The sequence below is a fragment of the Papio anubis genome, chromosome 6 (assembly GCF_008728515.1).
Source record: "Papio anubis isolate 15944 chromosome 6, Panubis1.0, whole genome shotgun sequence".
NCBI classification, from domain to species: domain Eukaryota; kingdom Metazoa; phylum Chordata; class Mammalia; order Primates; family Cercopithecidae; genus Papio; species Papio anubis.
The window spans coordinates 10,349,735-10,371,482 of NC_044981.1; the positions used below are offsets into that span (position 1 = coordinate 10,349,735).

Consider the following 21,748-nt stretch of genomic DNA (forward strand, 5'->3'; position numbering starts at 1 on the left):
TTGGGTTCAGGTTTTCCAACATAACAAGCATCTGTAAATCCAGATATGAATGAATGGTATTTAATAAGATTGTTTTCGTTTTAAAATGAGTATTTATGTGTCGTTGGAGACAGAGCAGCAATGTATGGCTGTTTATGAATGCTATTGTGCCTGAGGTTAGGATCCCCCACACAATCTGAGATGCAGCCAAGAAAAACAGCCCTGATAGACAATGCTTCACTTCACCTGCTACAATGCTGTGTGCATTTCATTTCTGTCAAGAGTATGTACAGTTAGGGTTCATTCGCCTCATTATTTTGTTACATCTACGTTACAGTTAACCAGTCTCTCTAGGAAATAATAAATAACCGCTTTAAAAAACAATTGCCGCATTGCGTTCTGAGAATACACTTTCCATTTGAATTCTTTTTTAAACCCACCATTGTTATGAATTCTCTGGCTTCGGAAAATAGAATTTAGACTCCACCAACTCCCGTTCGTTTGTCGAGATTGATTTTACACTGCCTTCCATAAGGAGATTAGAAAGCAAAAGGCTGCAAAATGGACACTCTCTAATGCTTTGCTTCCTTGGTCCTTCGGAATGTCAGAGCACAGCACAAAAGTGAAATCTCCACCAGTGTGTCTACCTAGACACTTGTTCTGTGACCTTTCCTCGAAACCTTCCAGTTAACCACCTCCTTTTGCTTGTTAAAAATCCTCTTCACTTCCAAAGCAAAGAATTTCCAAATCAGTTTACAAAAGCTCTGGATTCGCCATCTTTATGCACAGGAAGTCCTTCCTTCTCTCAGAGCTCAGCACACAGTCCTCTTATTGTAGAAGACAGATAGGAGAGGTCTGGAGAGGCAGGCTTCACAGCCCTCCCCCATCCTCCCCACCCCACCTCAGAGAACGTTTTGTATTTCTAAAAGGTCCTAAGAGGAGCCCTGTGGTGATAGGAAGGGGTGGGCTGGCATTTAGGGGGCAAGCAGGAAAGATTCCAGGGATCAACATCATTTCCCACTCCCCTTTCTACCTCGAGAGCTACTGAAGAACAGCACAGTAGTAAATTCATCTCTAAATAAAATATGAAAATAAATGGGAGACCATTTGCTCTCTCTTTCCCTGCTCCATGTATATTTCTGCCACTATTCCTTTTCTCCCACCAGAAAACTAGAGCTGGTCTGAGCTCATTTCCCTGTCTTAGCCACCGAGTAGCCTGAGCAAGCAAGTGAAGGTTGAAGTCGGTATTTCCTTTGTGCTAATGAACTAACAATTTAAATCTCAGTTATCCTCTGAGACAAATTCCAAAGCAGTTATGAGGGGAAGGGGGGCGCTGTTAGGCGGGGCGCCTGCTGGGGGGAAGGTTCTTCTGTTCTTCTCTTCTCCATCTTCCTTGTCATCCTTAACATTTGGTCCTGGAGATTTTGTATTTTGGTTTCCAAAACACAAATGAAAACCTAAAGGATCAACATAAATAAAATAAAACTTTATTTTTAATAATAAAATTAATGTTTCTAGTAAGGAAAAGACAGTATGTCATTCCTTTAGCAGTACAATCTTTTATCCAAAAGAATACATTGGGTTTTATTGTGTCATTTGTCTGAATACAGACTCAGTGGAATATCTAAATGATACCCTGCTCTGAACTCCAAGTTGAAAGTAAGTTTTTATTATACTTGAGGGAAACAATGGGTTCAGCTGCTTATTGCAAGGAGCAATTGCCAAGGGAGAGTTAAACTCAATTACTGTAACCATACTGAATAAAAAATACTGCCAAGAACAAAAATACGCCTGGGTAAAGACAGCCACTGAATAAAAAAAAATCGACATAAAGCGTATCAAATATTTATTTATCTGGGCAACAAAGGACTATGATACATTGACAGGCATGGAAACTACTGCCAGCACAACTCAATACAATGCAACTAGAACTGCTTCCAATATGGCCAGTGAAAATACAGAATGCCAGGTGGTCCCAAATGTTTGAAGTTCTTTGAACAAAAAGAGAGAGGAGAGAGAGACAGCGAGAGAGAGAGAGAGAGAGAGGAAAATTCCCTAACCCTTGGTTTAAAGACAATATTCATTTATTGCTCAAATGATGCCTTTAAGTGAGGACAGTGGAATAAAATAAACTTTTTTTTTTCTCCCTACAATACATAGAAGGGTTATCAAACCACTCAAGTTTAAAAATCTTTCCAGGGTCCAATATCACTTTTTTTCTTTCAATTCAATGAAAAGCTAAATGTAATAATACTAATTACAGATAAAATTTTATTTTACCTTTTAAAAATTTGTCCAGCTGTTTGTCATCTTTAACATGCTACAACAGGGCTAAATTCATGAATCCCAGAGAGCAAAATCCCCCAAACATTGGATTTCTAAATCAGTACCATGAACCACATGAAGAACTAATAGGGAAGATTCAAAACCCACTAAACAAGAGGTAAACAAGATCAGATAAATAAAAAAAAAAGGCTTAAAACAGACTCACCATATTTACAATTCCCATTAAATTACACATAAATAAATATATACAGAGACGTGAACACTGATTCCCTTATATAACTGCGAATCGTGTTGCCAGAGAAACTTCAAGTTGGTCGCTTTACCTTAAAGAGGAAAAACTTCTACAACTGAAGACATGACATGGAACTTCGTGTATTTGTGTTCAAGTTTATTCACAATACTGATAAAAATGTTGTCATCATCCTTTTGGTTTTTTTTTTTTTTTAAAAGTATGGCTACAATCTGAACTGATGTAAGGGAAGGTGGTGACTCAGTCCCATGAAGCGCATATAATTTTTTTTATTTTTACTTTTTTTTTAGAAAAAAGTTTTAAATTTTTGTTGTTGCTGTTGTTGATTTGTTGTTTTGTTTAAAAAAAAAAGGGGGGTTCACAAACTCGGCAGAACTTTTCTCTGCTGGCTTCACGGCCTGTTCTGTTCTCTTAGGCTCCACATGAGGGCACAGGGGTGTGGGAGCGGGTGGGGAAGTCGAGGCGGGCGCAGAGTCGGAGCGGCTACCCCACTGACAGTCGAGAGAGCAGTTCCGGAGACTCGGAGGGGGACCCAAGGGCAGCGGCGGCGGCGGCGGCAGCAGCAGCAGCAGTAGCAGCAGCAGCAGGAAGGGTTGCTGATCCCGGAGCTGTCACCCGCCGGTGGGTGGGCGCGCGGGGACTGGGGAGGCGTGGGAGGGGCAGGTCGGGAGGAGGCCTCACTTTCTGTGCTTCTCCTCTTTGTCACTGCTTTTGGCGTTGTTGTCCGTGTGGCTGTTGGGGTTGTTGCTGAGGTACATTTTGTCCATGGCCTTGAGGGCCTCGGTGAGATAGTTCTGCAGGGCCGTGACCGCGGCACACACCGCGGGGCTGCCGAAGCCGTGGGAGATGAGGTTGAAGTGGGTCAAGCAGCTCTGGATGCCGGGTTCCAGGATGGGGTTGGGCCGTGAGTTCCCCAGGGGAGATCGGTCCTGAGCCAGCAGGTCGGTGAACTCTTTGCATATCTGTCTGCAGCACAAGCGGAGCAGAGAGAGAGACATAAGGCTCCACTTTGGGCAGCACCAGCAGCCAAGAGAAAACCTCTCTCCCTGCAGCCACCTCTGCCGGGATCCAGGCAGCACCTGACATGACCCAAGGCCCCAGAGACAGACAGGGTGGCCACATGTTGGGAGACCCAGCCACCTTTCAGTGACCACGAAACCATCTCTCTTTATTTGACTGCAAGCCCTTCCTATCTTCACAAATGACTCTCTCTCTCTCTCCTCTCAGATATGTTAAACTTCTAGTCTCACCTTTCTCCCTCACACCAAACATCCAAGACATAGGAAACCACTGCAAACATTGGAAGAGAAAGAAAGAAGTCAGGCAGACCGGAAGTCAGAAACAGTAGCATCTTGCCAACATTATGCTGCAGCCATCGGCCTTCCTATTCAAAATGTCATAAAGACCCTCTTCCCTGCTCCTCTAGAGACCTCAGCAGCAGTTTGTAGAATGAAGTTCCCACTCATTCACCTTCAAATCAAATTCAGGTGAATTTGGATAGAAAGACAAAACTTTACTTGGGATTACTTTGCCTTTAAAAAACAATAACAAAAAAACAAAACAGGCCAACACAAAAAAACCCTGTTACTTGGAGATAATTCAAAGTAGTGTTTGGGAAGAAGAAACAGACATTTCAATTTCCCATTCCTCCTCTTTCCCCACATAGCTCAAAAAAATACTGCAGGGAAACTGTGAAGATGGGTGTGCTTAGGAAGCCTGGGGAAGAGGACAAAAGTTGAAATTTCACAGAGGTAGATGAGGCCTGAACTCAGGAAGCTCTGCCCCTGAATCTGGGAAGCAAGGGCTAGCTGGGGCCTTCCAGGGGCAGCAGCAGCCTGGCCTGGGGGGCTGGGGAGGAGGATGAATGAGGAGCCAGGGCTGGCTCCCTTCTCCAAGGCCAGCTGATGTCCCCAGGCCAGAAACAGGGTCCCACCCAAGGCCTCAGCTTCTGCCCTCTGCTTCCATGCCCTCCTGTGACATCAACTTTGATAATTAAGGGCTTCCAAACAAGCCTTTTAATTTCCAGAAAACATATCAAAACAGTCATTTTCTTTTCACACACCACCTGGAGAAGCCTATTCAGCCCAGGCACCGAAGGGAATATAACTTGGGCCATTTTGAAATCTATTTGACTTCTCGCCTGTGGGCTAAAACTTCTGTGGGGTGTGGGTCTCTCTCTCTCTGTGTGTGTGTGTGTGTGTGGCACTTTCGAGAAGGGGTTGTGAAAGGAAGGTAAGAAATGGAATAACGGATTAAGGTTGAAACTAGGACAGCTTCTGGCTTGCACATTTTACAGGCCACTGTTTAATCTTTGCCCTTGGAGAACATATTGATAGGAGACAAAAACTGATATAGGTAAGCCTGTTACACCTTTGAGGATTTGATTCTGGTCTTTCTGAAACAACATAGTTACAAATCCACCCTCAACTTCAATCAAACCCCTCCTACAACCCACTCCCACATACATTCATTTAAAAAAAAAAAAAAAGAGAAAATGGGACAGATGAGAGGAAAAAGATGGGAGCACCCTATAAATTCCACCTGTATTTCTTCCTTAACATAGACCACGGTTTATAAGACAGTGTTATAACTGCAACAGAGCTGATTAACACCAAAGGAAAACAAGGGAGAAGGAAGAGCAAAAACGATTTTTGTTTCTCCTGACAACCAGACACAGAGACCCTGCAGAGGTAAATGCCTTACTTTGTAGCCAGGAGCATGTTTTTTCTTGTCACTTGCTCATTGGGATCGGAATGTTGTCGGTTGAGAAATTCAGCTACTGCTTTGGCAGGAAATTCGGTTTCACACACATACCCAAAGTCCCTGGCTAGGTGGACAGCTTCTCCTGGCAAGAGGGGAGAGGAGGGAGCCAGTGTGAGAGAATGAAGAGTGGGGATCCCAACTTCCTCCCCACTACCAACTCCCTAATTCCCTTCACCCCAGCTGTTGCAGGAAACACAAACTACTTGTTTTCTCATTTCAGGCATTTTAGTTCCTTCTCTGTAGGATCTGGTGGATGCATTTATCAGGAAAAATGACCACTTCTCCTAGAGGGCCAAGAAGACTTGAAAATGTAAATCCCATCCACCAACCTCCAGTCCCATCCCCCACCCTAAATGACATGTCTCCAAATTCTCTTTTAAAATGCTTATTGTATTCCAACTTCACACCTATCAATACATTCACAAATGATATTCATAATTACTCCTTGAGCTTTTCTGCAAGGGAACAACTGAGGGGTTACATTTTAACTTGATCACATAAATTATCTGTTCATCCAAACCGATTAACCAAGAGGATTTGAGGGTCACTCCACTGAGTCTGTCTGTGTTGTTGATTTTCGAATCTTTGGTTTTAATTTCCTGAACCAGTTGGTTTTTACTGCAGGGCTTCCTGCCATTAGCTCCAGCTCCGGAAGAACGCATGCGCCAATTAGAGCATCAAAGCCCTCTCCGCAGAGCTTGTTTCCATAAAATGGAGCGGATCACAAACAATAACAGTTCTCCAGAAACTGCCTCCCTGCTACAGAACTCAACCCCCAAACCCAGACGAACTCCACGCTACACCCTAAGCCACCACTACCATTTTCTTGGCTTATAATTCTTTTGGAGTATGAATAGTGGGTTCTCTATGGACTGTTAGGATTTTTAATGTAATGCTACTGTAGTTGAGTTTCTGGCACTGAACAATTGCTGATTTCCTAAAGTTATATTACTACCAATCTCTGACATCATCAACAAAAGGAATTCATAGGATTCTTCCTCAAATATACGGTTTTAAACATTTTAAAACATAATTTACAAAGCTAGAAAAATTGAATTATAATATATCTCCTCATATACAAGATGTGAATAAAATAAAATGACTTCTTTAAATATACATGCTAGTTTCTGGTAATTAAAGTAACTTTTTTTTCCCCTGTTAGCATGAGACATTTACAATAGGACACAAAGAAAAACACAGGAGAGCTATAGATTCATTCCAGTACACCAAAACCTAGGCCAATCTTGTATCAGAAAAACTTAATCTAGAGGCAGCAGGAATGTGAGTGGCTTCTGGTGACAGTTATCTAGAGCAGGGAGTGAGGATAAGGGTTGGCTTTTTGTTTTGAGGCATTTGGAAGGGTGTGTGTGTGTTTAAAGCTACCAGGAGAAACTTTTTGCAATGCTTATATTTCTTTTATCTTTCCATATCCACACAATCCAGAATCAAAAATTGCTCACTTTTCTTCTTCTCCAAGAGAAAAGCACAATTAAAGAGATAAGGGAGCATATGTTTGGAAAACAAAAACCTGAAAGGGCACATAACCCTGAGCTTTCAGGATGGGCTTAAATCAGGACGCAGGTCAAAGATTCCCAAATTAATTCAGGAAGTAATGGTCACGCATTTCTCAAACGCAGATGTCAGAATAACTTAAGTGATTTACTGCTGAGCCCTTTAAAAGAGAGAGAAACTTGGAGAATGTGCAGTTCTTAAACTTGTGCATTGTTTAGCTCGGAATTAGGCTGGGGAGGTGTAACTTTATGGTAGAGGAAAAGAAGGCAGAAGGATGAAGGTATAGGAGTATATGCAAATGTTTCTTTTTGCCATGAAAGAATTCCATTCACATCTGGCTATATTCTCTGCAAAGATGAAACTGCCCAACTGACACAAAATACAACCAAACATCTGGCCACTAAATATTATCCATTTTCCAAGAAGGAAGTTCCTTCTAGTTAGCAAGTGGATTCGCTTACCCTCTACTAGTGATGTGAGCAGGGTAACGTTGGCAGCTTTACGTCTCCCTGCAGGCAGATTTAATCCTATTTTGTCCAGTTTTTCTCTTAAAGATCTTCCTCCATTTTTAGACTTCGCCCTGTTTCACAAATATATGCGAGAAAGGGATTTAGAAAACATTGGGTTGCTGTGCACCACATTAAAATCATTGTGAAAGCTTCCTAAAATGTGCTTTCAAAAACTGAGAAGCTTGGCCCCAAGACATTTAAAGGGGGAAACCTAGGAATAGTACAGAAAGTTCACAGGAGATCAACGCCTGTTAAACTGTAAAGCACCCCCTATGTTCAGTTATTATTGCAACTCTTGTGGCAGGTTGGAAGGTCTGATTTCCCAACTCTCTAAAGAAGAACCACAAACAAACAAACACAGCCCCATCTCTAGGGTTTGAGGTATTCTTGAGTTCAACTGATTACTGTATATTTTCCCTGCTGTTACAATCACACAAATCCCAATGGGGTCTTTAAAACTGTCTTTGCAAGATACGCTGTTAGGTTGTTCCGAGTAACCAAAGTTATCATCACTCACGTTTCTTGCTCTGGCTCTAGCCCCAAAGGGAAATTCATTTCGCCAACTGTTTACGTGCCATGTCACCAGCCTAACTGGAAATGTCAAAGGCTGATATCAGCCCTTAAAAGTTTCACTGATTTCAGAGACAATGGAGGCAGTTCTAAACAGATGTCTAAATAGAATCCCATAATCAGAAAGTGGTTAAGATAAATTGTTTAAATAAAACAGCAAATTAATTAATTTCAGATTTTATTCCCTACTCAAGTGCTCTTTAATTGTGTGGATTAGATTATACTCCCCTAGGTAAACAGTCTCCAATATTGGGGATGGGGGAAGGGAAGGAAAAAGCAGAGGGCAAGGAAAAGATCTGTGTGAGTGAAAGATTACAAAGGGAAAGCAAAATGACTGTGCAGGAGGAAGAAAATACTAGAATGGCTGATGTTAAAACCTTCCAAAAAATCATCTTTATAGGCTTTGTGTGGGATATAGCCACTAGAACGGAACTGCGGGTCCATAAACAGATAGGTAAATGAATAACCGTCAAAACAATGAAGTTCTCAGTATTATTAAAGAAAGAGAAAGAGAAGAAACCTATTATCCGGGTAAGTTCAACACAAGCCCCACAATTCACAACGTGCGGTGGAATCCTAGGGGTTGGAAGCCCACAGCAGGGAGAAACCTGCCCTGAGGGAAGGTGGTTTACCTTGCTGACCCTTATAGAATCTTATCTACTAAATGGATCCCTCAGACCTCGCAGGGGTGAGGTAAGAATCCCTGGCCATGTATGTAACAGATGCATTCCTTGGTAGTGACTACACACAATGCACGTAAACATGCTCGCACGCAGCCTGGCACACATCAGGGCCCCAGTAAGATGGAATCATCATCATATGCAAACGCCTATAGTACGGGGGGTCGGGAGGTGAGAGCTAAAGGGGGGCATAGCGTGTGGACTCAAGAGGACACCATTCTCTTCCTTTAGTTAAAAACCATTCTATTAAAACTCTATACAAGGCACGACCGGTTATCCTCGGAGACCCTACTCAGAGGGGTAAGGCAAAGCGAGGAGCCTGAGAGGAACTTTTCCTGGGCTTGCAAGGTGTGCGCGAAGAGGAAAAAAGGTGGCTGCACGGCGCCCCGCGGCTGCAGCGGCCGGGACTGAGCCCGCGGAGGAGCGAGCTGCGCTTGCGCAAGGAGGAGGGCGGGGCGGAGGACCCCGCGAGCGCGCGGCAGCGAACGAGGCGCGCACCAAAACACGCTCGCGAGAAGGCAGCGGAGAGCGCAGGCGCGCGCCGAACGCCCGCCGCCCCCACCCCCGATCCCGCCCACTTGGCTCTACGCTCTTTTCTCCGCCCCTTTCCCTTTCCCGCGTAGGGAGGGCCGCGGCGCGAGGCCGGTTTGCGTCGCCGCCGCCGCCGCCGGCGGCGCAAGCGCAGTGGTTCCCCCGGCCGCAGGGCGGGGCGGGCGGGGCCGTGCCGGGCCTCACCTCCGGAGCACTCCGCCCAGCAGCGACGCGTTGAGACACTCGGGTGGTGAGAGCCGCCGCTGTACTTCCGCCACCGTGACCTTGTACTTCGAGGTGGAGCTGAGGAGCGAGAGGCGACCCGGAACTGAACAGAAGACTTCGTTGGGGTTCACCACGCCGCCGAAGAGGTTGTCCTTGTTAATAGGGATGGCGGAGACTGCATTGCTGTTGGACTTGGACAGGGACACGGGGCCTGCGGAGACAGAGCGGAGGCCGCGTGTTGGGCGTCATGGATCACCCCCAAATCCTGCCCGACCCCGGCCTTCATCCCGGCCAAGGTCGGCTCCCAGGCTTTGGGCCACAGTCCCCGCTTTTCCGTCCGCCTCTGAAATTCTGTGGCTCTGCTACTTCCCTTCCTCGGCCTCGAGCCCCTCCCTGCCTCACGCGGCGGCCTGGAGGCGGCCCTGCCCTCCCCCAGCCAGCCTGGCCAGCGTTTCTGCCTTGACCCTTTCCACTTCGCCGTCAAAGGTGCTCTCTAGAGATGGGTGGTGAAATTGGTGACCCCTGAGGCTCTGAGCATCCTAGCGGAGTGGGCCCCAGATGAGGTCCAGGAGCACGGGTTCAGGGTTCAGAGAGGGAGTTACATTTGCAAACCGAGAGCAAGTTACTTGTACTTTAGGGGTTTTGTTGGGTGAGGGGTTTAGTGTCGGGGAAAAACTGCTTCAAAGACCTATTATTAAAATCAGCCGAGAATTTAGATGGCTAAACGCTGTAAACGAGCGTTTTAATTGAGGCACCACGCTGGGAAGTGGTGGATTTTGTTGTCCACACCACACGTCCAGTCTTTTTGATAAATAGGCCCTTTCCTATGTTCAATTTTGAAAACGTCTCAGTTTTGGAGATCCATTCCAAGGCCCGTTTTGAACTGCGGAGTGGGGAGGGAAGAAGAGGCCTACAGTGGAATACTAGCAATGTGCCCTTTTGTTAAGTAAATATTAATAGCCCCTCTCTGCTAAAGCGCCTTTATGGGGAAAGTGGATATATATACTTCCTAGTTAAAACCATAAGCTCTTTATTGTTGGACTACCATTGTTAGGAAAAAAAATAGAAGACCTGCAGAAAGTATACTAATGCATTACGTTTCTCAGCATCAATGTAATTCAGATGCATCCACAGTCATTTAAGTACAGTATGCATTGTATTTCAAAATTCCATTTGGAGACATAATGTGCACACAGTCTCATCAGTGTTCCGTATGCGTTCTTTAATGGGGATATGCTAGACGTATAGGGAGGTGGGGGCTCTAGGTTTTGGATAGATCACTTGTGACATTAATAGCTCTGGGGAGGCTAATAGAGACAATAGGAGTTAAACGAACTCTTGAGAGATTACTAATAAAAGAGCCAATTATCATGTCGACTTGGAAAGAGCATCTCTTAAGATTTATCCCTTGCACATCTAATTTGACGTGACAAAGACTTCACAGATGCAAAAATTAAACTTTAAACTAGCTAACAATATACTGATTGGGGTTAGAAATGAGAACAGTTTTATATAGCATCGTCCTCTGGTGGTGCCTAGAATCCTGAAATGTAACATTGCCACCATAACCAAAAAAAAGCTGCTACCAAGAGTGAATAGCATTTAATTCAGTAAACTTTATTTCTACTCACTAAACACAATACAAATTACAAATCCATTCAAATCACTTGACACTTTTCTAACAATTTCTGCTCTGAACAAGTATGGTAATAATCCTCACATCTTCAAGATACTAATTTTAACCAAAAGCTAAAATTTTGTTAACCTAATTCACAAAGTTCCAAGACCCTTAAACATCTAACAAGAAACTAAATTGAAGAACATGAATTTTTTTTCCCCTCTGCTAAAGAGTGCTTTTTATCATCTGTCCTTACATTAATGTTAAATTATTTGTACTATTTTAGCATTTTACACTTCTTAACCCTCATCCACGCAATGGATTAAACTATTAAACTGTTTCAAAATTGAAATGCCACTTCCAAATCAGTTCCACTACTGTACATTTTGTGTGTTTGTCCAAATATCATTAAACTAAATTAAATGGTTAAATCATGAGTCAGAACAAAGCTAGCCTGTTGGCATTACCAACATACTGAAAGCTGATTATTTAAGCATTGCTGTTCTGTGCCTATCTATTTGCTAATTCTGAGCCTTTAGGAAATCCTATTTGGAAAAAATAAACACAGCTCTGCAAGTTCTTTTAAATAGCACTCTGCCTGTAAGGACATGCTTGGAATGCAGAAGGAAATGGCTTACCTTTCTTAATTACAGTTTGATCTGGGATGTTAATACCCGGGTCTTCTACGTGCTGCAACAAAAGGATACACATGGATGTAAGTGTATAATCAAAAGGAAATGAATATTCCCTCCAAGATGGGAGGAGGGGAAGGTGCAGAATCAAAATTCCCCCTCCCGTATAATGACATTTATATGTAAACATCTCATCTTGGCTTATTGGAATTTGGGGCTTTGCAACTCAAGAGGTTTCACTGCACGCCCATGGCCAATTTCTCCTCCTCCAGCAAATGATCCATGTTTAAAAGGCGTGGAGATGAGGAATAAAACTTTCTTTGGAAATTAAATCAAGTGTTGGAGCACCTAATCATTCTCAAGTCAGTTCAACATTTAGAAATGTACCTAGCTTTAGATTGGCGCCTCAGCGGCTTCTGAATTGAGCAATTCCAGTGTTCAGGCAGGGAAAGCCAGGGAAACACAATAGAAATGACAGGGGCGGAAGTAACAGGAGAGTGTTGGAAAAGGTTTAGGTAGTATAATAAAGAGCAAACACACATACACACCTTTATGGAAAACTCCAAATAAATTTTTAGAAAGACTACTGCCTGAGCCTGGATGTGACAGGAATGTGAAAATGATTAAAAACAAAAAACCTTTGAGCTTGCTTTCCTGTTGTCCAGCAGCAGGTTTGTCGTTGGTGTGGGGTGTTTTTCTTTTTCTTTTTTTTTTTTTTTTTACAGATGGATGGGTATACGTGTGTGCGCTAGAGTCAAAACGTGATTAGAAAGTAAAATGAAATCATGTTTTCTAATGCAGAAACTGACAGGCAATATAATGTCTGGCTGTGTTTACAAATTAGCACCAGGGCTGCTGAGATAGAAGATTTTGCAATCATTACCAAACACAGGCATTACCATTTAAAAAACTATTACTTCCTTCTCTAGTCTTTGTCCAACAATAATACTGATTCGAACATTTTCCATTCTGTCTTGGATTTATGCTCCTGTTAATTGTGCCTGATCGCAATGATTCCGGGTGGATGGTACTAAGTTGCTTTATTACAGGTTTTATTATACTCAATGCTCTCATTTGTAACTTGCCTAAAGTGCTTCTGGATTTAAGTATAATTAAATTGAGAAATGTTCAGAAATGACTACTGCTGCAGTTCTTGTGTTTTTAACTATATGGGGAAATATGATCCCTTTATGCATGCACCCTAAACCCATAAAGTAAATGTAGTGTGGCATAATACTTTCATTTGTGTTATTTCTAGACCTTGTCCATACAGGGAAGACTGTTAAGTTTAAAACCCCACTGAGATATTAATGATTAAATAATTTTCACCATCGATTTGATTTTCTTAAATATTTAGCCAGTTATACTTACTAAAGGTTAACTGTTGCAGCAATGGGAAAAAATTGAAAACAACCTTTTTCTTGACCCAAATTCCTTTGAAAGAATTTTTTTCTTAAAAGATGGGGGAGGAAGAGGGAAGAACACCAACTGGGTTTCCTTGTTTTTATTTCGTCTTTTGGTTAATTTCTGGTACTGACCAATTTTGCCACAAAGAGTGAGTATACAGGTGTTAAGAATTCACCTTGAAATTTTTGCAAAGTAGAGCATTTCTAATTCACAGTAGTTCCAAAAGCTTGCAACATTATTTTGCAATTCAAATCTTTTCAAAGAACAAGCAAGGAAAAGATTCAGAGTGCTTTGGGAAAGGGAACTAAAACGATCCTAACTCCCATTTCATGTTTAAATTGCTCTTATATAAATTAGTGCTCCTCTCACTTCCAAAACAATGCACTGTTAAGTATCAGTTCCTAAAAACATGTAAGTATGAACACACACATACAGACATACAGTGCTCACTAAACCTTATACTAGATCAAGTGCCTACTTTCCTGCCTTCCATGCAAGGGCTGCTAAACATAACCAACAAATTTCAGTGACTAACTGGGCCAAATGAGAGATGTAATAAATTTTCTATTTTCCTATGGAACTTAAATAATGTTTTAAATTCACCAAGCAAGCAGGTAAGTTCATCTGACCATTTTCCTTACAATCTAATGTAGTAATCATTAAACTGTCAACGGACATACTGCTGCAATATTTGATGCAGTAATTTGAAATAGCATTTTAGCAAAAATCACATCCAGATACATTTCCTCTCCAAAGAAAAGCAGCTTTAACAGAAGCCTTTACAGCTTTAATAAAATTATTGGCTTGCTCTAATTCCATTTCAGGAAGGTTGTGAGGAAACCATAAATATATAGAATTGAAGCAGAGGTACTGGTTTAAGTTTAATTCCAGAAAGTATTTTCAAATTATCAATAGCCTGGTTTGCATTGTAAATAGTAAATGTGCTAATGCCATGCTTCTTTAGAAATTATTTTAAACTGCATTTATTGATAACTAAATTAGAATTCAATGTATTACCCAATAGTCTCAAAACATTTAATTTAATATGGGGTGTAGCAGGTTCTGATAGGCGTTGGGAACCCAGCTAATGATTTATGAGGTCACCACTTAGCACCCCTAGGAAGAGAAGAAGGCTGCATTTTAATGTCCCTCTGCTTGGATTTGCTACTTAGTTTTTCTTTAATCAGGATAGGGTGTACACATAACTTTCAGGTTTCACTTGTGCTTATAAAATCCGGTTAAAATGATCTTAGTATGTCTTTTACACTTCCTTTTACATTTTGAGGACATTTAATGAGCTCTTTTGGTTGCATTTAACATCATTCCCAGGACAGGGAGAGATCTCCACGCCAGACTCAGCGGTGGAAGTAGATCTTTTAGCAATTGAGACAGTTTACTGTCGTCGAGAGGAAGATATTGTTAATGGTGACATTGGTCTGATTTATCTGTGTTGGTGGAAATGGTAATGCAGGCATTGTTTGAGGGAGCTCCAGGAACCATTGTTCTGGGGCAGAACTCGCAACTACTTTGTGTGGTTCCTCAAAACGTCCCCTCCTCCCCGCCCCCGAATAAAATGTTTTTAAAAGGAAATATTGGGGAGTACCCGGGCCCACCGACTCTATGTTCCAGGTATCCTTTTTGGGGGTAGGCGAGAAGGGGGCTGTGTTCTCTCCCGCGCGGGTCGCGCGGCCTCTTACCGGGACCTCCTCGATGGCATGAGGTAAGGAGTGGATCGAGAGGTCTCCGAGTCCTGAGCTGAGCGCGTGTGGGCCGTGCAGGAGGTCCTCGTGCCGCCTGTAGTCCCTGCGAGGATCCAGGCCCGACAGCTGGTGAGGCAGCCCCCGGTGGGTGTGCAGGAGCCCTGACTCCTGGCTCTGCCTCTGACCGGGCCAGCCTGGGTGCTGCGGCTGCGGCTGGGCGTGCAGGGGGTTCAGGCTGTAGGGGTCGTTGACGTGGGAGTAAGGATCTTGCGACTGGGGGTAGATAGGCTGGTAGGGTGGGGGAAAGTAGGGGGGCTGGAAGTCGGCATTGGGGGTGTGGGACAGCGGCGGGGCGCTTGTGTAGGGAGATTGACCTACAGTGCCCAGCTGGGGCAACCGTGCCGTCCCGTTGCTGGTGCCGTCGTGACGGTCCTAGAAGAGAGCGAGAGGAAAGGTAAAGAACAAGGAATCAGGCGTCGAGCTACAATTATCCACACAAAATCCACTTGACAAGCCTGCGTGGGAAATCCCCCGTTCCCGTTGGCTGGCCGCCGGGAAAAAATCAGCTCTAAGTTCTTTTCAGGAAATACCCTCAAGTGAAACAGACCCTCCAACAACGCAGAGGAACTGTGTATGTAGAGGCACAAGAGACTATTCAGGCGTTTCTTTCAAAGAGGGGAAGAGATAGAAAAGGGTCTCCTGGAACACAGCCCATTACACTGCAGCGTGAAACCTCTCTTAAGCAAAATTAAAATTCCTCCTAAATACTAAACAGCAGAAGCGGCCTTTTCTTTTCCCCCTATTTGAACCTGTCTGCCACTGCGTTATTGTTTATTATCTTGTATTTATTTGGAGAGAAAAAAATCATAAACGTTCAAAGACTATTACCGTTTCATAACTATTTAAATAGAAACATATTTCGCAGAGGGGCTGTAACGAAAACACACGTTTAAATTACCAGCTTAAAGAAGGTTTTAACTGCAGGATCGGGGTCTGTCTTTTCCGCTTCCTCAGTTAGGAGCCTTTCTCTCGACAGAGTCGATTTATGGTTTGCATAGGGAAAGGGGGAGGTCAAGTCAAGGTTTAAAATAGAAAGATTCAGCCTTATTGGGTTTAAAAGAGAGAGGTGCACCCCGGGGCGGAGGCCCCCCGCCCCTTCCACCTCAGCCCCAAAGGGCAGAAGAAACGCCTGACTGTAGGTTTCTCTATTGCAATTCGCTTGCAAAACAAGCGAACAGTTGATTCCAGGGACGGCGAACCCTCGGCGGTTCAGCCGCAGGCCCCGAGGGTAGGGGGCACACCGGGCTGCACTTTTCCTGCAGACAGATTAAGCATCAAATGTTGAGAACATCTCGGGAACAAGTGAAGACGCAAGGAAATCAAGATGAACGTGGGGAAAAACACGCCTTGGGAAGCAGCGGCGAGGTAGGTCTGCGTGCTCGGAGAGGTCGAGCGGGGACTGGGGTAGGAGGTAATGCATTCGATTTAGGGATGAAAAAGAACGAGAGAAAGGTGGAAGGTGGGGTGGGGGATGCAAATGGAGGGGGTGTCCTGAAGGAAAGCTGGGCGTGAAACCCGAGGTTTCGGGCAGCTCCACGGCACCAGGTTTCCAGAATCGAATTCCTAAAGAAACAGGAACGGGGTGGGGGTGGGACTCACCATAGCTGAAAAACTGTGAACTAACATCTGCGAAGAGTCTGGGGTAACGAGTCAGGGTGGAAAAAAACAAGCAAGCCTGGAGCGCCCGGCTGCCCCGCCGCCCGAGCGCGCCCCACACAAAAGGCGCCGAGAGCCCCGCGCGACCCAGGACTCCAGTCACGGCGCCGACGCTCCCCGGAGCGCGGGAGCCCGGCTCGGATCCATCCGAACTTGAACCACCGATTCGCGCGGCGCCTTCAGCTGGTCGAACCCACGGTCTCTATCCTGCCGCGACTGGTTATGATTCAAAGTTCTTTAAAAATGAAAAACCCCAAAAAAGGAAAAAGGAAAAAGTATGTGTAAGTGTGTGGGTGCGTGCGTGTTCCTTAATCCGTGTCTCCCCCTCTTTTCTTAGCGGCGGCTTCGCTTGAGCTTCTAATAACCGCGCTGGGCAGCGTTCCTGGAGCCTCCTAATAGCAGATATTCATGACTATTAATATTACACGAATACTTAATAAGGGAAGAATGCCTGGAAATCGAGCGTGAAGCGGAGAGGCAACTCGCGCCGGAGCCGGCTCTCAATGCAGTCCATTGACGGGAGTCTCAGTGTAGCAAATCGGAGTGGGGAGAGGGAGCGCGAGAGACAAAAAGCGGGCGAGAGAGGGAGCGGGCGAGCGCGCGGGGGGCCGCGGCGCGGCGTCTGGCGAATCACAGGGAAGGGGCAACATTTTAAAAGGTTGCAGGGCATGCAAAAGTGAAAGAGAAAGAGGCAGAGGGAGACCGAAGGAGAGAGCGCAGAGAGGGAGAAATGTGTCTGCGTGCGTGTGTGAGAAAGAAAGTGTGGGCGAGGGAGAGGAGCCCGGGGTGGGGAGAGGGGAGGGAGGGAAGGAGGGAGAGCCCGAGAGGAGGAAGGGAGGAAAAGAGGGAGGGAGGGAGGAAGGGAGAGGGGGAGGGAGGGAGGGGGAGGGGGCCCAGCCAGAGCGCACGGAGGGGGAGGCCGCGGGGGAGGGGGAAGGGGAGAGGAAGCGAGCGAGGACAATCAGATCTAAAAGGCTGGGGCAGACCTCGGGATGCAGCGGGGGTCGTGCGTAGCGGGCAGGAGCTGCTGGGGACCGCGTCCGGGCGCTCGTGGGGCTCTCGGCGCCGCAGGCGCTTCCCGGCCCTGTCTGGCCTCGGGCTCCGCCGCTTCGCAGCCGAGTCTGGGACTCGGGACTCAGCTGCCCGCTGCTGCGCGGCTCTTCCATGACCCCGCGCCCCTCCCGGGACCGGCCCTCTCGCTGCACTGGCCCTCTCCTCGGCTTCCTCTTGAGCTTTCCTCGGACAGGGGCACCGTGCGCTCCCCGGCCACCGTCGCTCTGCCTTCGGCTCTCTGGGGCCGGGGATTCCGGATCGGAAGCCGGGATGCGGGCCGGGGCGCGCACAGACGCTAGGCGGCCCAGCCCGGGCGCCGCTGGCACGGGCTCGCGGCTCCCGGCAAAAACCCGTCCGACTGGCTGGGCCACTCCCGCCTGACGCCCCCCCAGATGACACGACTAGCTCTCCAGGCGTGCTGCCTTTGCCAGTCTACCCGCCAGGTTGTCAGAACAGGCGGCACCTCGTCTTCTGCGTGTCCCTGCAGAGCCCCGGCACAATCAGACTGCCCCAAGCCAACTCCGAAACCCGAAATCCCCGCTCCGGCGCTTGCCCGCCGCCGCCAAAGTTGTGGAAACAGCTTTGACTTTATTCTCCTCTCTCTCTCCTTTCTTATCTTTTTTGCCTCGCTTACACACGCATTCACACTTGCCCCCACAGGATCCCTCTATGGGTGCAAGTTCATCCCCCACCTAGCCACCCACCCCACCCAGTCGGCGCCTAGAGCCGCTCGGAGGTTCGGACCCCGCCCGCGGAGAGCGCCCACACCTGGAGCTGGGTTTCGGCCTCTGCGAAAGTGAAATGCCCGAGCCTCCAGCCAAAGCCCAGACCAGTACAGTATGAACTGTCCTATGAGACTGAGGGGCTCAGTTTCATTCCTCCTTGCCCGCAAAGCTCGCCCCCAGCCTCGAAAACAAAGCTACTGGTCTGACGCGGGGTCCCTGCGCCCCTCCCCCAGCGCGACAGGGCCCACCAGAGAAGAACCGGCACCCGTGGGATGTCACCCCGTCCCCATCTACCGGGATGGGGGGCCTGAAAGGAGAAAGATTTAAAACAGTCTTCAGAAAGAAAAGGGAGGAGGGAGCGGGTGACACATCGTTCACATAAACCCAATTTCTGGTTTCCAGTGAAGTCAGGATCTCCGCCCCTGCGCCTGCACACCTCCTGCCTAACATTCTCAGCTCCAAATGCCAAAAACTAAGGGGGGAAAAAAAAACCAGCAAAAGTTGGGACTGCCACCTATTTATTTAGGGAATCTCCAGCCCTACACACCCCAACCCCACTCTCGGACTCATTGCTCATTTCAGTGATGGCTGTAACCGTTCCCAGCGCCTCCTGCGGGTGGACCGGTAGCGCTAGGGTCTCCCTTGCTGCCTCAAGAAGGCGAGCTCAGGGGACTCTAGGTTTTAAAATGGGTTCCAAAGCGGCGCGCTCTGTCGGCCCAGCGGGCTCGCGGCACCAGAGGTGGTCCGCAGCCGCGCAAGGATTCCCACGGTCGTTCTGGGCTGGTGCAGAAGCTGGTGCTCCAGTACCCAGCGGCCAGCAGGCTCGGCGAGGCACATCTCCCCACCCCACCCCCACACACCCCCGTGGAGTGCGTCGATCCTGTAGCTTAGAGGGAGAAGCTACTTAGAACTTCTTGAACCACAGAGGATCTGGAGCGAGCCCCGCAGCTGGAAAGAGTGGTCTTAAGTTGAACCCGCTTACAGTAAGATGCAGCCCAGATCACAGCGAAGTGTGGGGGCCCGTCTCTAAAGCCGAGAAGGGAACCGCTTTAGAAAGTGGCGTGGGGGGAAGAAAGAAAGAATGAATGAATGAATAGAAAGAAGAAGGAATATTAAAGATCGGAGAGGAAGTTGAAGAGAGAAGAGTTTTCTCTTTCCTTTCTGTTCCTGATGACTTGGGCCCTCAGAATCTCGATGAGGATAACACGAGGAGTGCACAGGCAAGTGCCCAGTGGCCAGCAATTGCTTCAAAAGCCCATGTTCTTCTCTTCGCCCCACTCTTAGGCACAGCCAAAATTGGTCAGAAAGGGGAGTAAAGTGGGACACGGGCTTCAAAGTAGGGAAACCAAAGAAGGGAGCATCCACGTCCTCCCTCTCCAGCTTCTCCCCCGCGTTCTTCGGGCGAATCCGAGGGGCGGGCGCTGCGCTGGGGAAAGTTTGTCCCACCCGCGTTTCGCAGCTGGTTGCAAGGAGAGGAGGAGGAGAGGGAGGGTCGAGCTCGGAGCCTGTGGGCGCAGGGATGATCGAGCCGGCGTCGCGCTTACCTCGCAGTCCTCGTACTTGATATTATCTGTCAATTTCCAAAGCATTTTCATGGATCGGCGTGAACGGATATGCCCCTCTCCGTCTCGCACGCAAGTGGAGCTACTCTCTGGGTAAGCGCAAAGTGCTGGCTGCCGGCGGTGAGCGCAGGAGGAGGAGGAGGAGGGAGAAGAGGTGGAGGAGGAGAAGGAGGAGGGCGAGGAGGAGGGCAAGGAGGAGGAGGAGGGCGAGGAGGAAGAGGAGGGCGAGGAGGAGGAGGGCGAGGAGAAGGGCGAGGAGGAGGAGAGAAGGGAAAGAGCTCCCGTGTGCGCTCGGAGATCTCCCTCTAATGGTAGAAACTTTTCCCTTTTCCAGCTCTTTACCAACAGCCTAATCGCCTCATTAGCATATCAACAATAGTCCAATTGCTCGCCAGTACCACAATCTGCCGCCGGCCGCTCCGACACAGGTATAAAGGCCTCTCTACGCCGCGAACTTGCTTCTAGAGCGCACTCTAGCCTGCGAACTGATAAAACCTTCCTTGAGCTCCGCCGCGAGCCCCTGTCCCAGCACCACCTCTCTTACCCCAATTCCGCCACATTCCCCTTCCTTTCTCTCTCCGCTTCCTTTTCTCCAGAGATGCCTTCTGCAAAGCCCGGCACTGCTCAAAGTCCAAGCCGCCGCGCCTGGGGCCCGGCTTCTAGCACTTCTCCCTTAACCCTACTACCAAGATCCGAGCTGCCCTTTTGGCCCCGTGCAATTTTATTAGAAATCATTATCCCTTTCGCAATTAAACATAACCACCAAACCAAGACCGGCGAAGTCACTCCAAAATTTTTGCCCAACAAGGGATCGCCTCCGCTTGCGGCAGCCACCCCCTCGGGCCGCAGCGCCTTGGGAGTTTTATTGGCTTTGAGCTTTCCCCCAGGTCGGAGATTCTGCCAAGCGACTCCGGTGGCTCTGCTGGGGTTAGCAATCCCTTAATTGCGGCGTGTAAAATAAAAGTTGTATCCTGAAGAGGTTACTTGACAGCTCCGGGGGTTAAACAATTTTCCTTCCGTTTGTGTGAAGCTAGGGCCAACTGACAGTTCAACTTGGTGTTCAGGCTAAGGTTTCCTAGGTGCGACTTGGACACGAATACAGAACTCCTATGGAACTGCACACCCGCTTCTGAAGTTGAGCCGAAATACAGACATGTGTGTGCCTGCAAGTCTAGATACCGTCTCATGCATGCATCAAAATAAATCACCGGGAACCGACTCTTAGCTGTGTTAATCTGCTCTAGTTTTCCCAAGATTCCCCTTTTTAATTAAAGCAGGGAGAGTTCCTTCATGATTTGGTGATGCTACTAACGCAGGCGTGCTCGCGAGGCAGAGCCCGGCTGCCGCGCAACCTGGAGGCCTGGGAGCCACCTCCTCGTCCAGATTGGTCAGTCCGGGCTTTTGGACTCCTCACAGGAGCCTCCTGGCTCCTCCGGGGCTTTTATCCCTTTCGTTTTTGGGATTTTTTTTAAGTAAGAAAAAAGAAAAGAAAAGGACCTAATGTGACACTATGAAATACAGAGTAATTAATTTTCCTGGCTGAGCTTCCTCGTTTGTCCTCCAAAAGAAAGTTACCTCTGTCTTTTCTCTCTGCTGTATGTACTAACTCCTTAACTACACTAGGTCCCACCTCAGAGTTGCTCCAGTAAGGACCTTTGATTCATCTGGGCTTGTTTCTCGAAAACCTCCAGGCCTCCTAGGTTTCCACCGGGCGTCCCTAAAAGGGGATGGGAACTGTGGCAGATGAGAGCATTTCCACACAGGTGGAAGGAAGACAGGAGCTGGGAGAACTCCCCATTCCACCCAAAGCTGCAGAAGGGGAATTCTCCCTCCAAACACCCCAGCGAACTCCCCAAACCTAGCAGAGTAGGCAGAAGGCTCCAAAAAGCTAAGGAGAAGCCAGAGCTGGCAAGGGGCCTCAGAGCCCGCAGGGAGCCCTCCCCATGCTCTGGGCGCTCCCTAGCCCCACCTGAACTGAGCACAATCCCTCGGCTGAACCGGACTGGAGGCTTGGCGCCGCCCTCCGTCCA

The 21,748-nt window shown here is 47.2% G+C and overlaps 1 protein-coding gene across 1 annotated transcript; it reads right to left on the reverse strand.

The window, feature by feature from the left end:
* Positions 1-1,444: 1,444 nt before the first annotated feature.
* TFAP2A (transcription factor AP-2 alpha) lies at positions 1,445-20,130 on the reverse strand. The gene is made up of 7 exons (XM_031666905.1): positions 19,701-20,130; positions 14,660-15,094; positions 11,562-11,613; positions 9,285-9,516; positions 7,252-7,370; positions 5,219-5,360; positions 1,445-3,481 (listed from the first exon to the last, which is right to left on the reverse strand). Exons 1-7 carry the CDS (start codon positions 19,749-19,751, stop codon positions 3,193-3,195), a joined length of 1,320 nt encoding a protein of 439 aa, XP_031522765.1. The 5' UTR covers positions 19,752-20,130; the 3' UTR covers positions 1,445-3,192.
* Positions 20,131-21,748: the final 1,618 nt, after the last annotated feature.

Excerpts from the sequence above, each read along its gene's own strand:
- TFAP2A (XM_031666905.1), bottom strand. The coding sequence starts at position 19,751 with ATGAAAATGCTTTGGAAATTGACAGATAATATCAAGTACGAGGACTGC. Across the intron at positions 11,614-14,659 it reads ATGCCATCGAGGAGGTCCCG|CACGTAGAAGACCCGGGTAT; the intron begins GTAAGAGGCCGC and ends CTTTTGTTGCAG. Across the intron at positions 3,482-5,218 it reads AACATGCTCCTGGCTACAAA|ACAGATATGCAAAGAGTTCA; the intron begins GTAAGGCATTTA and ends CTTGTGCTGCAG.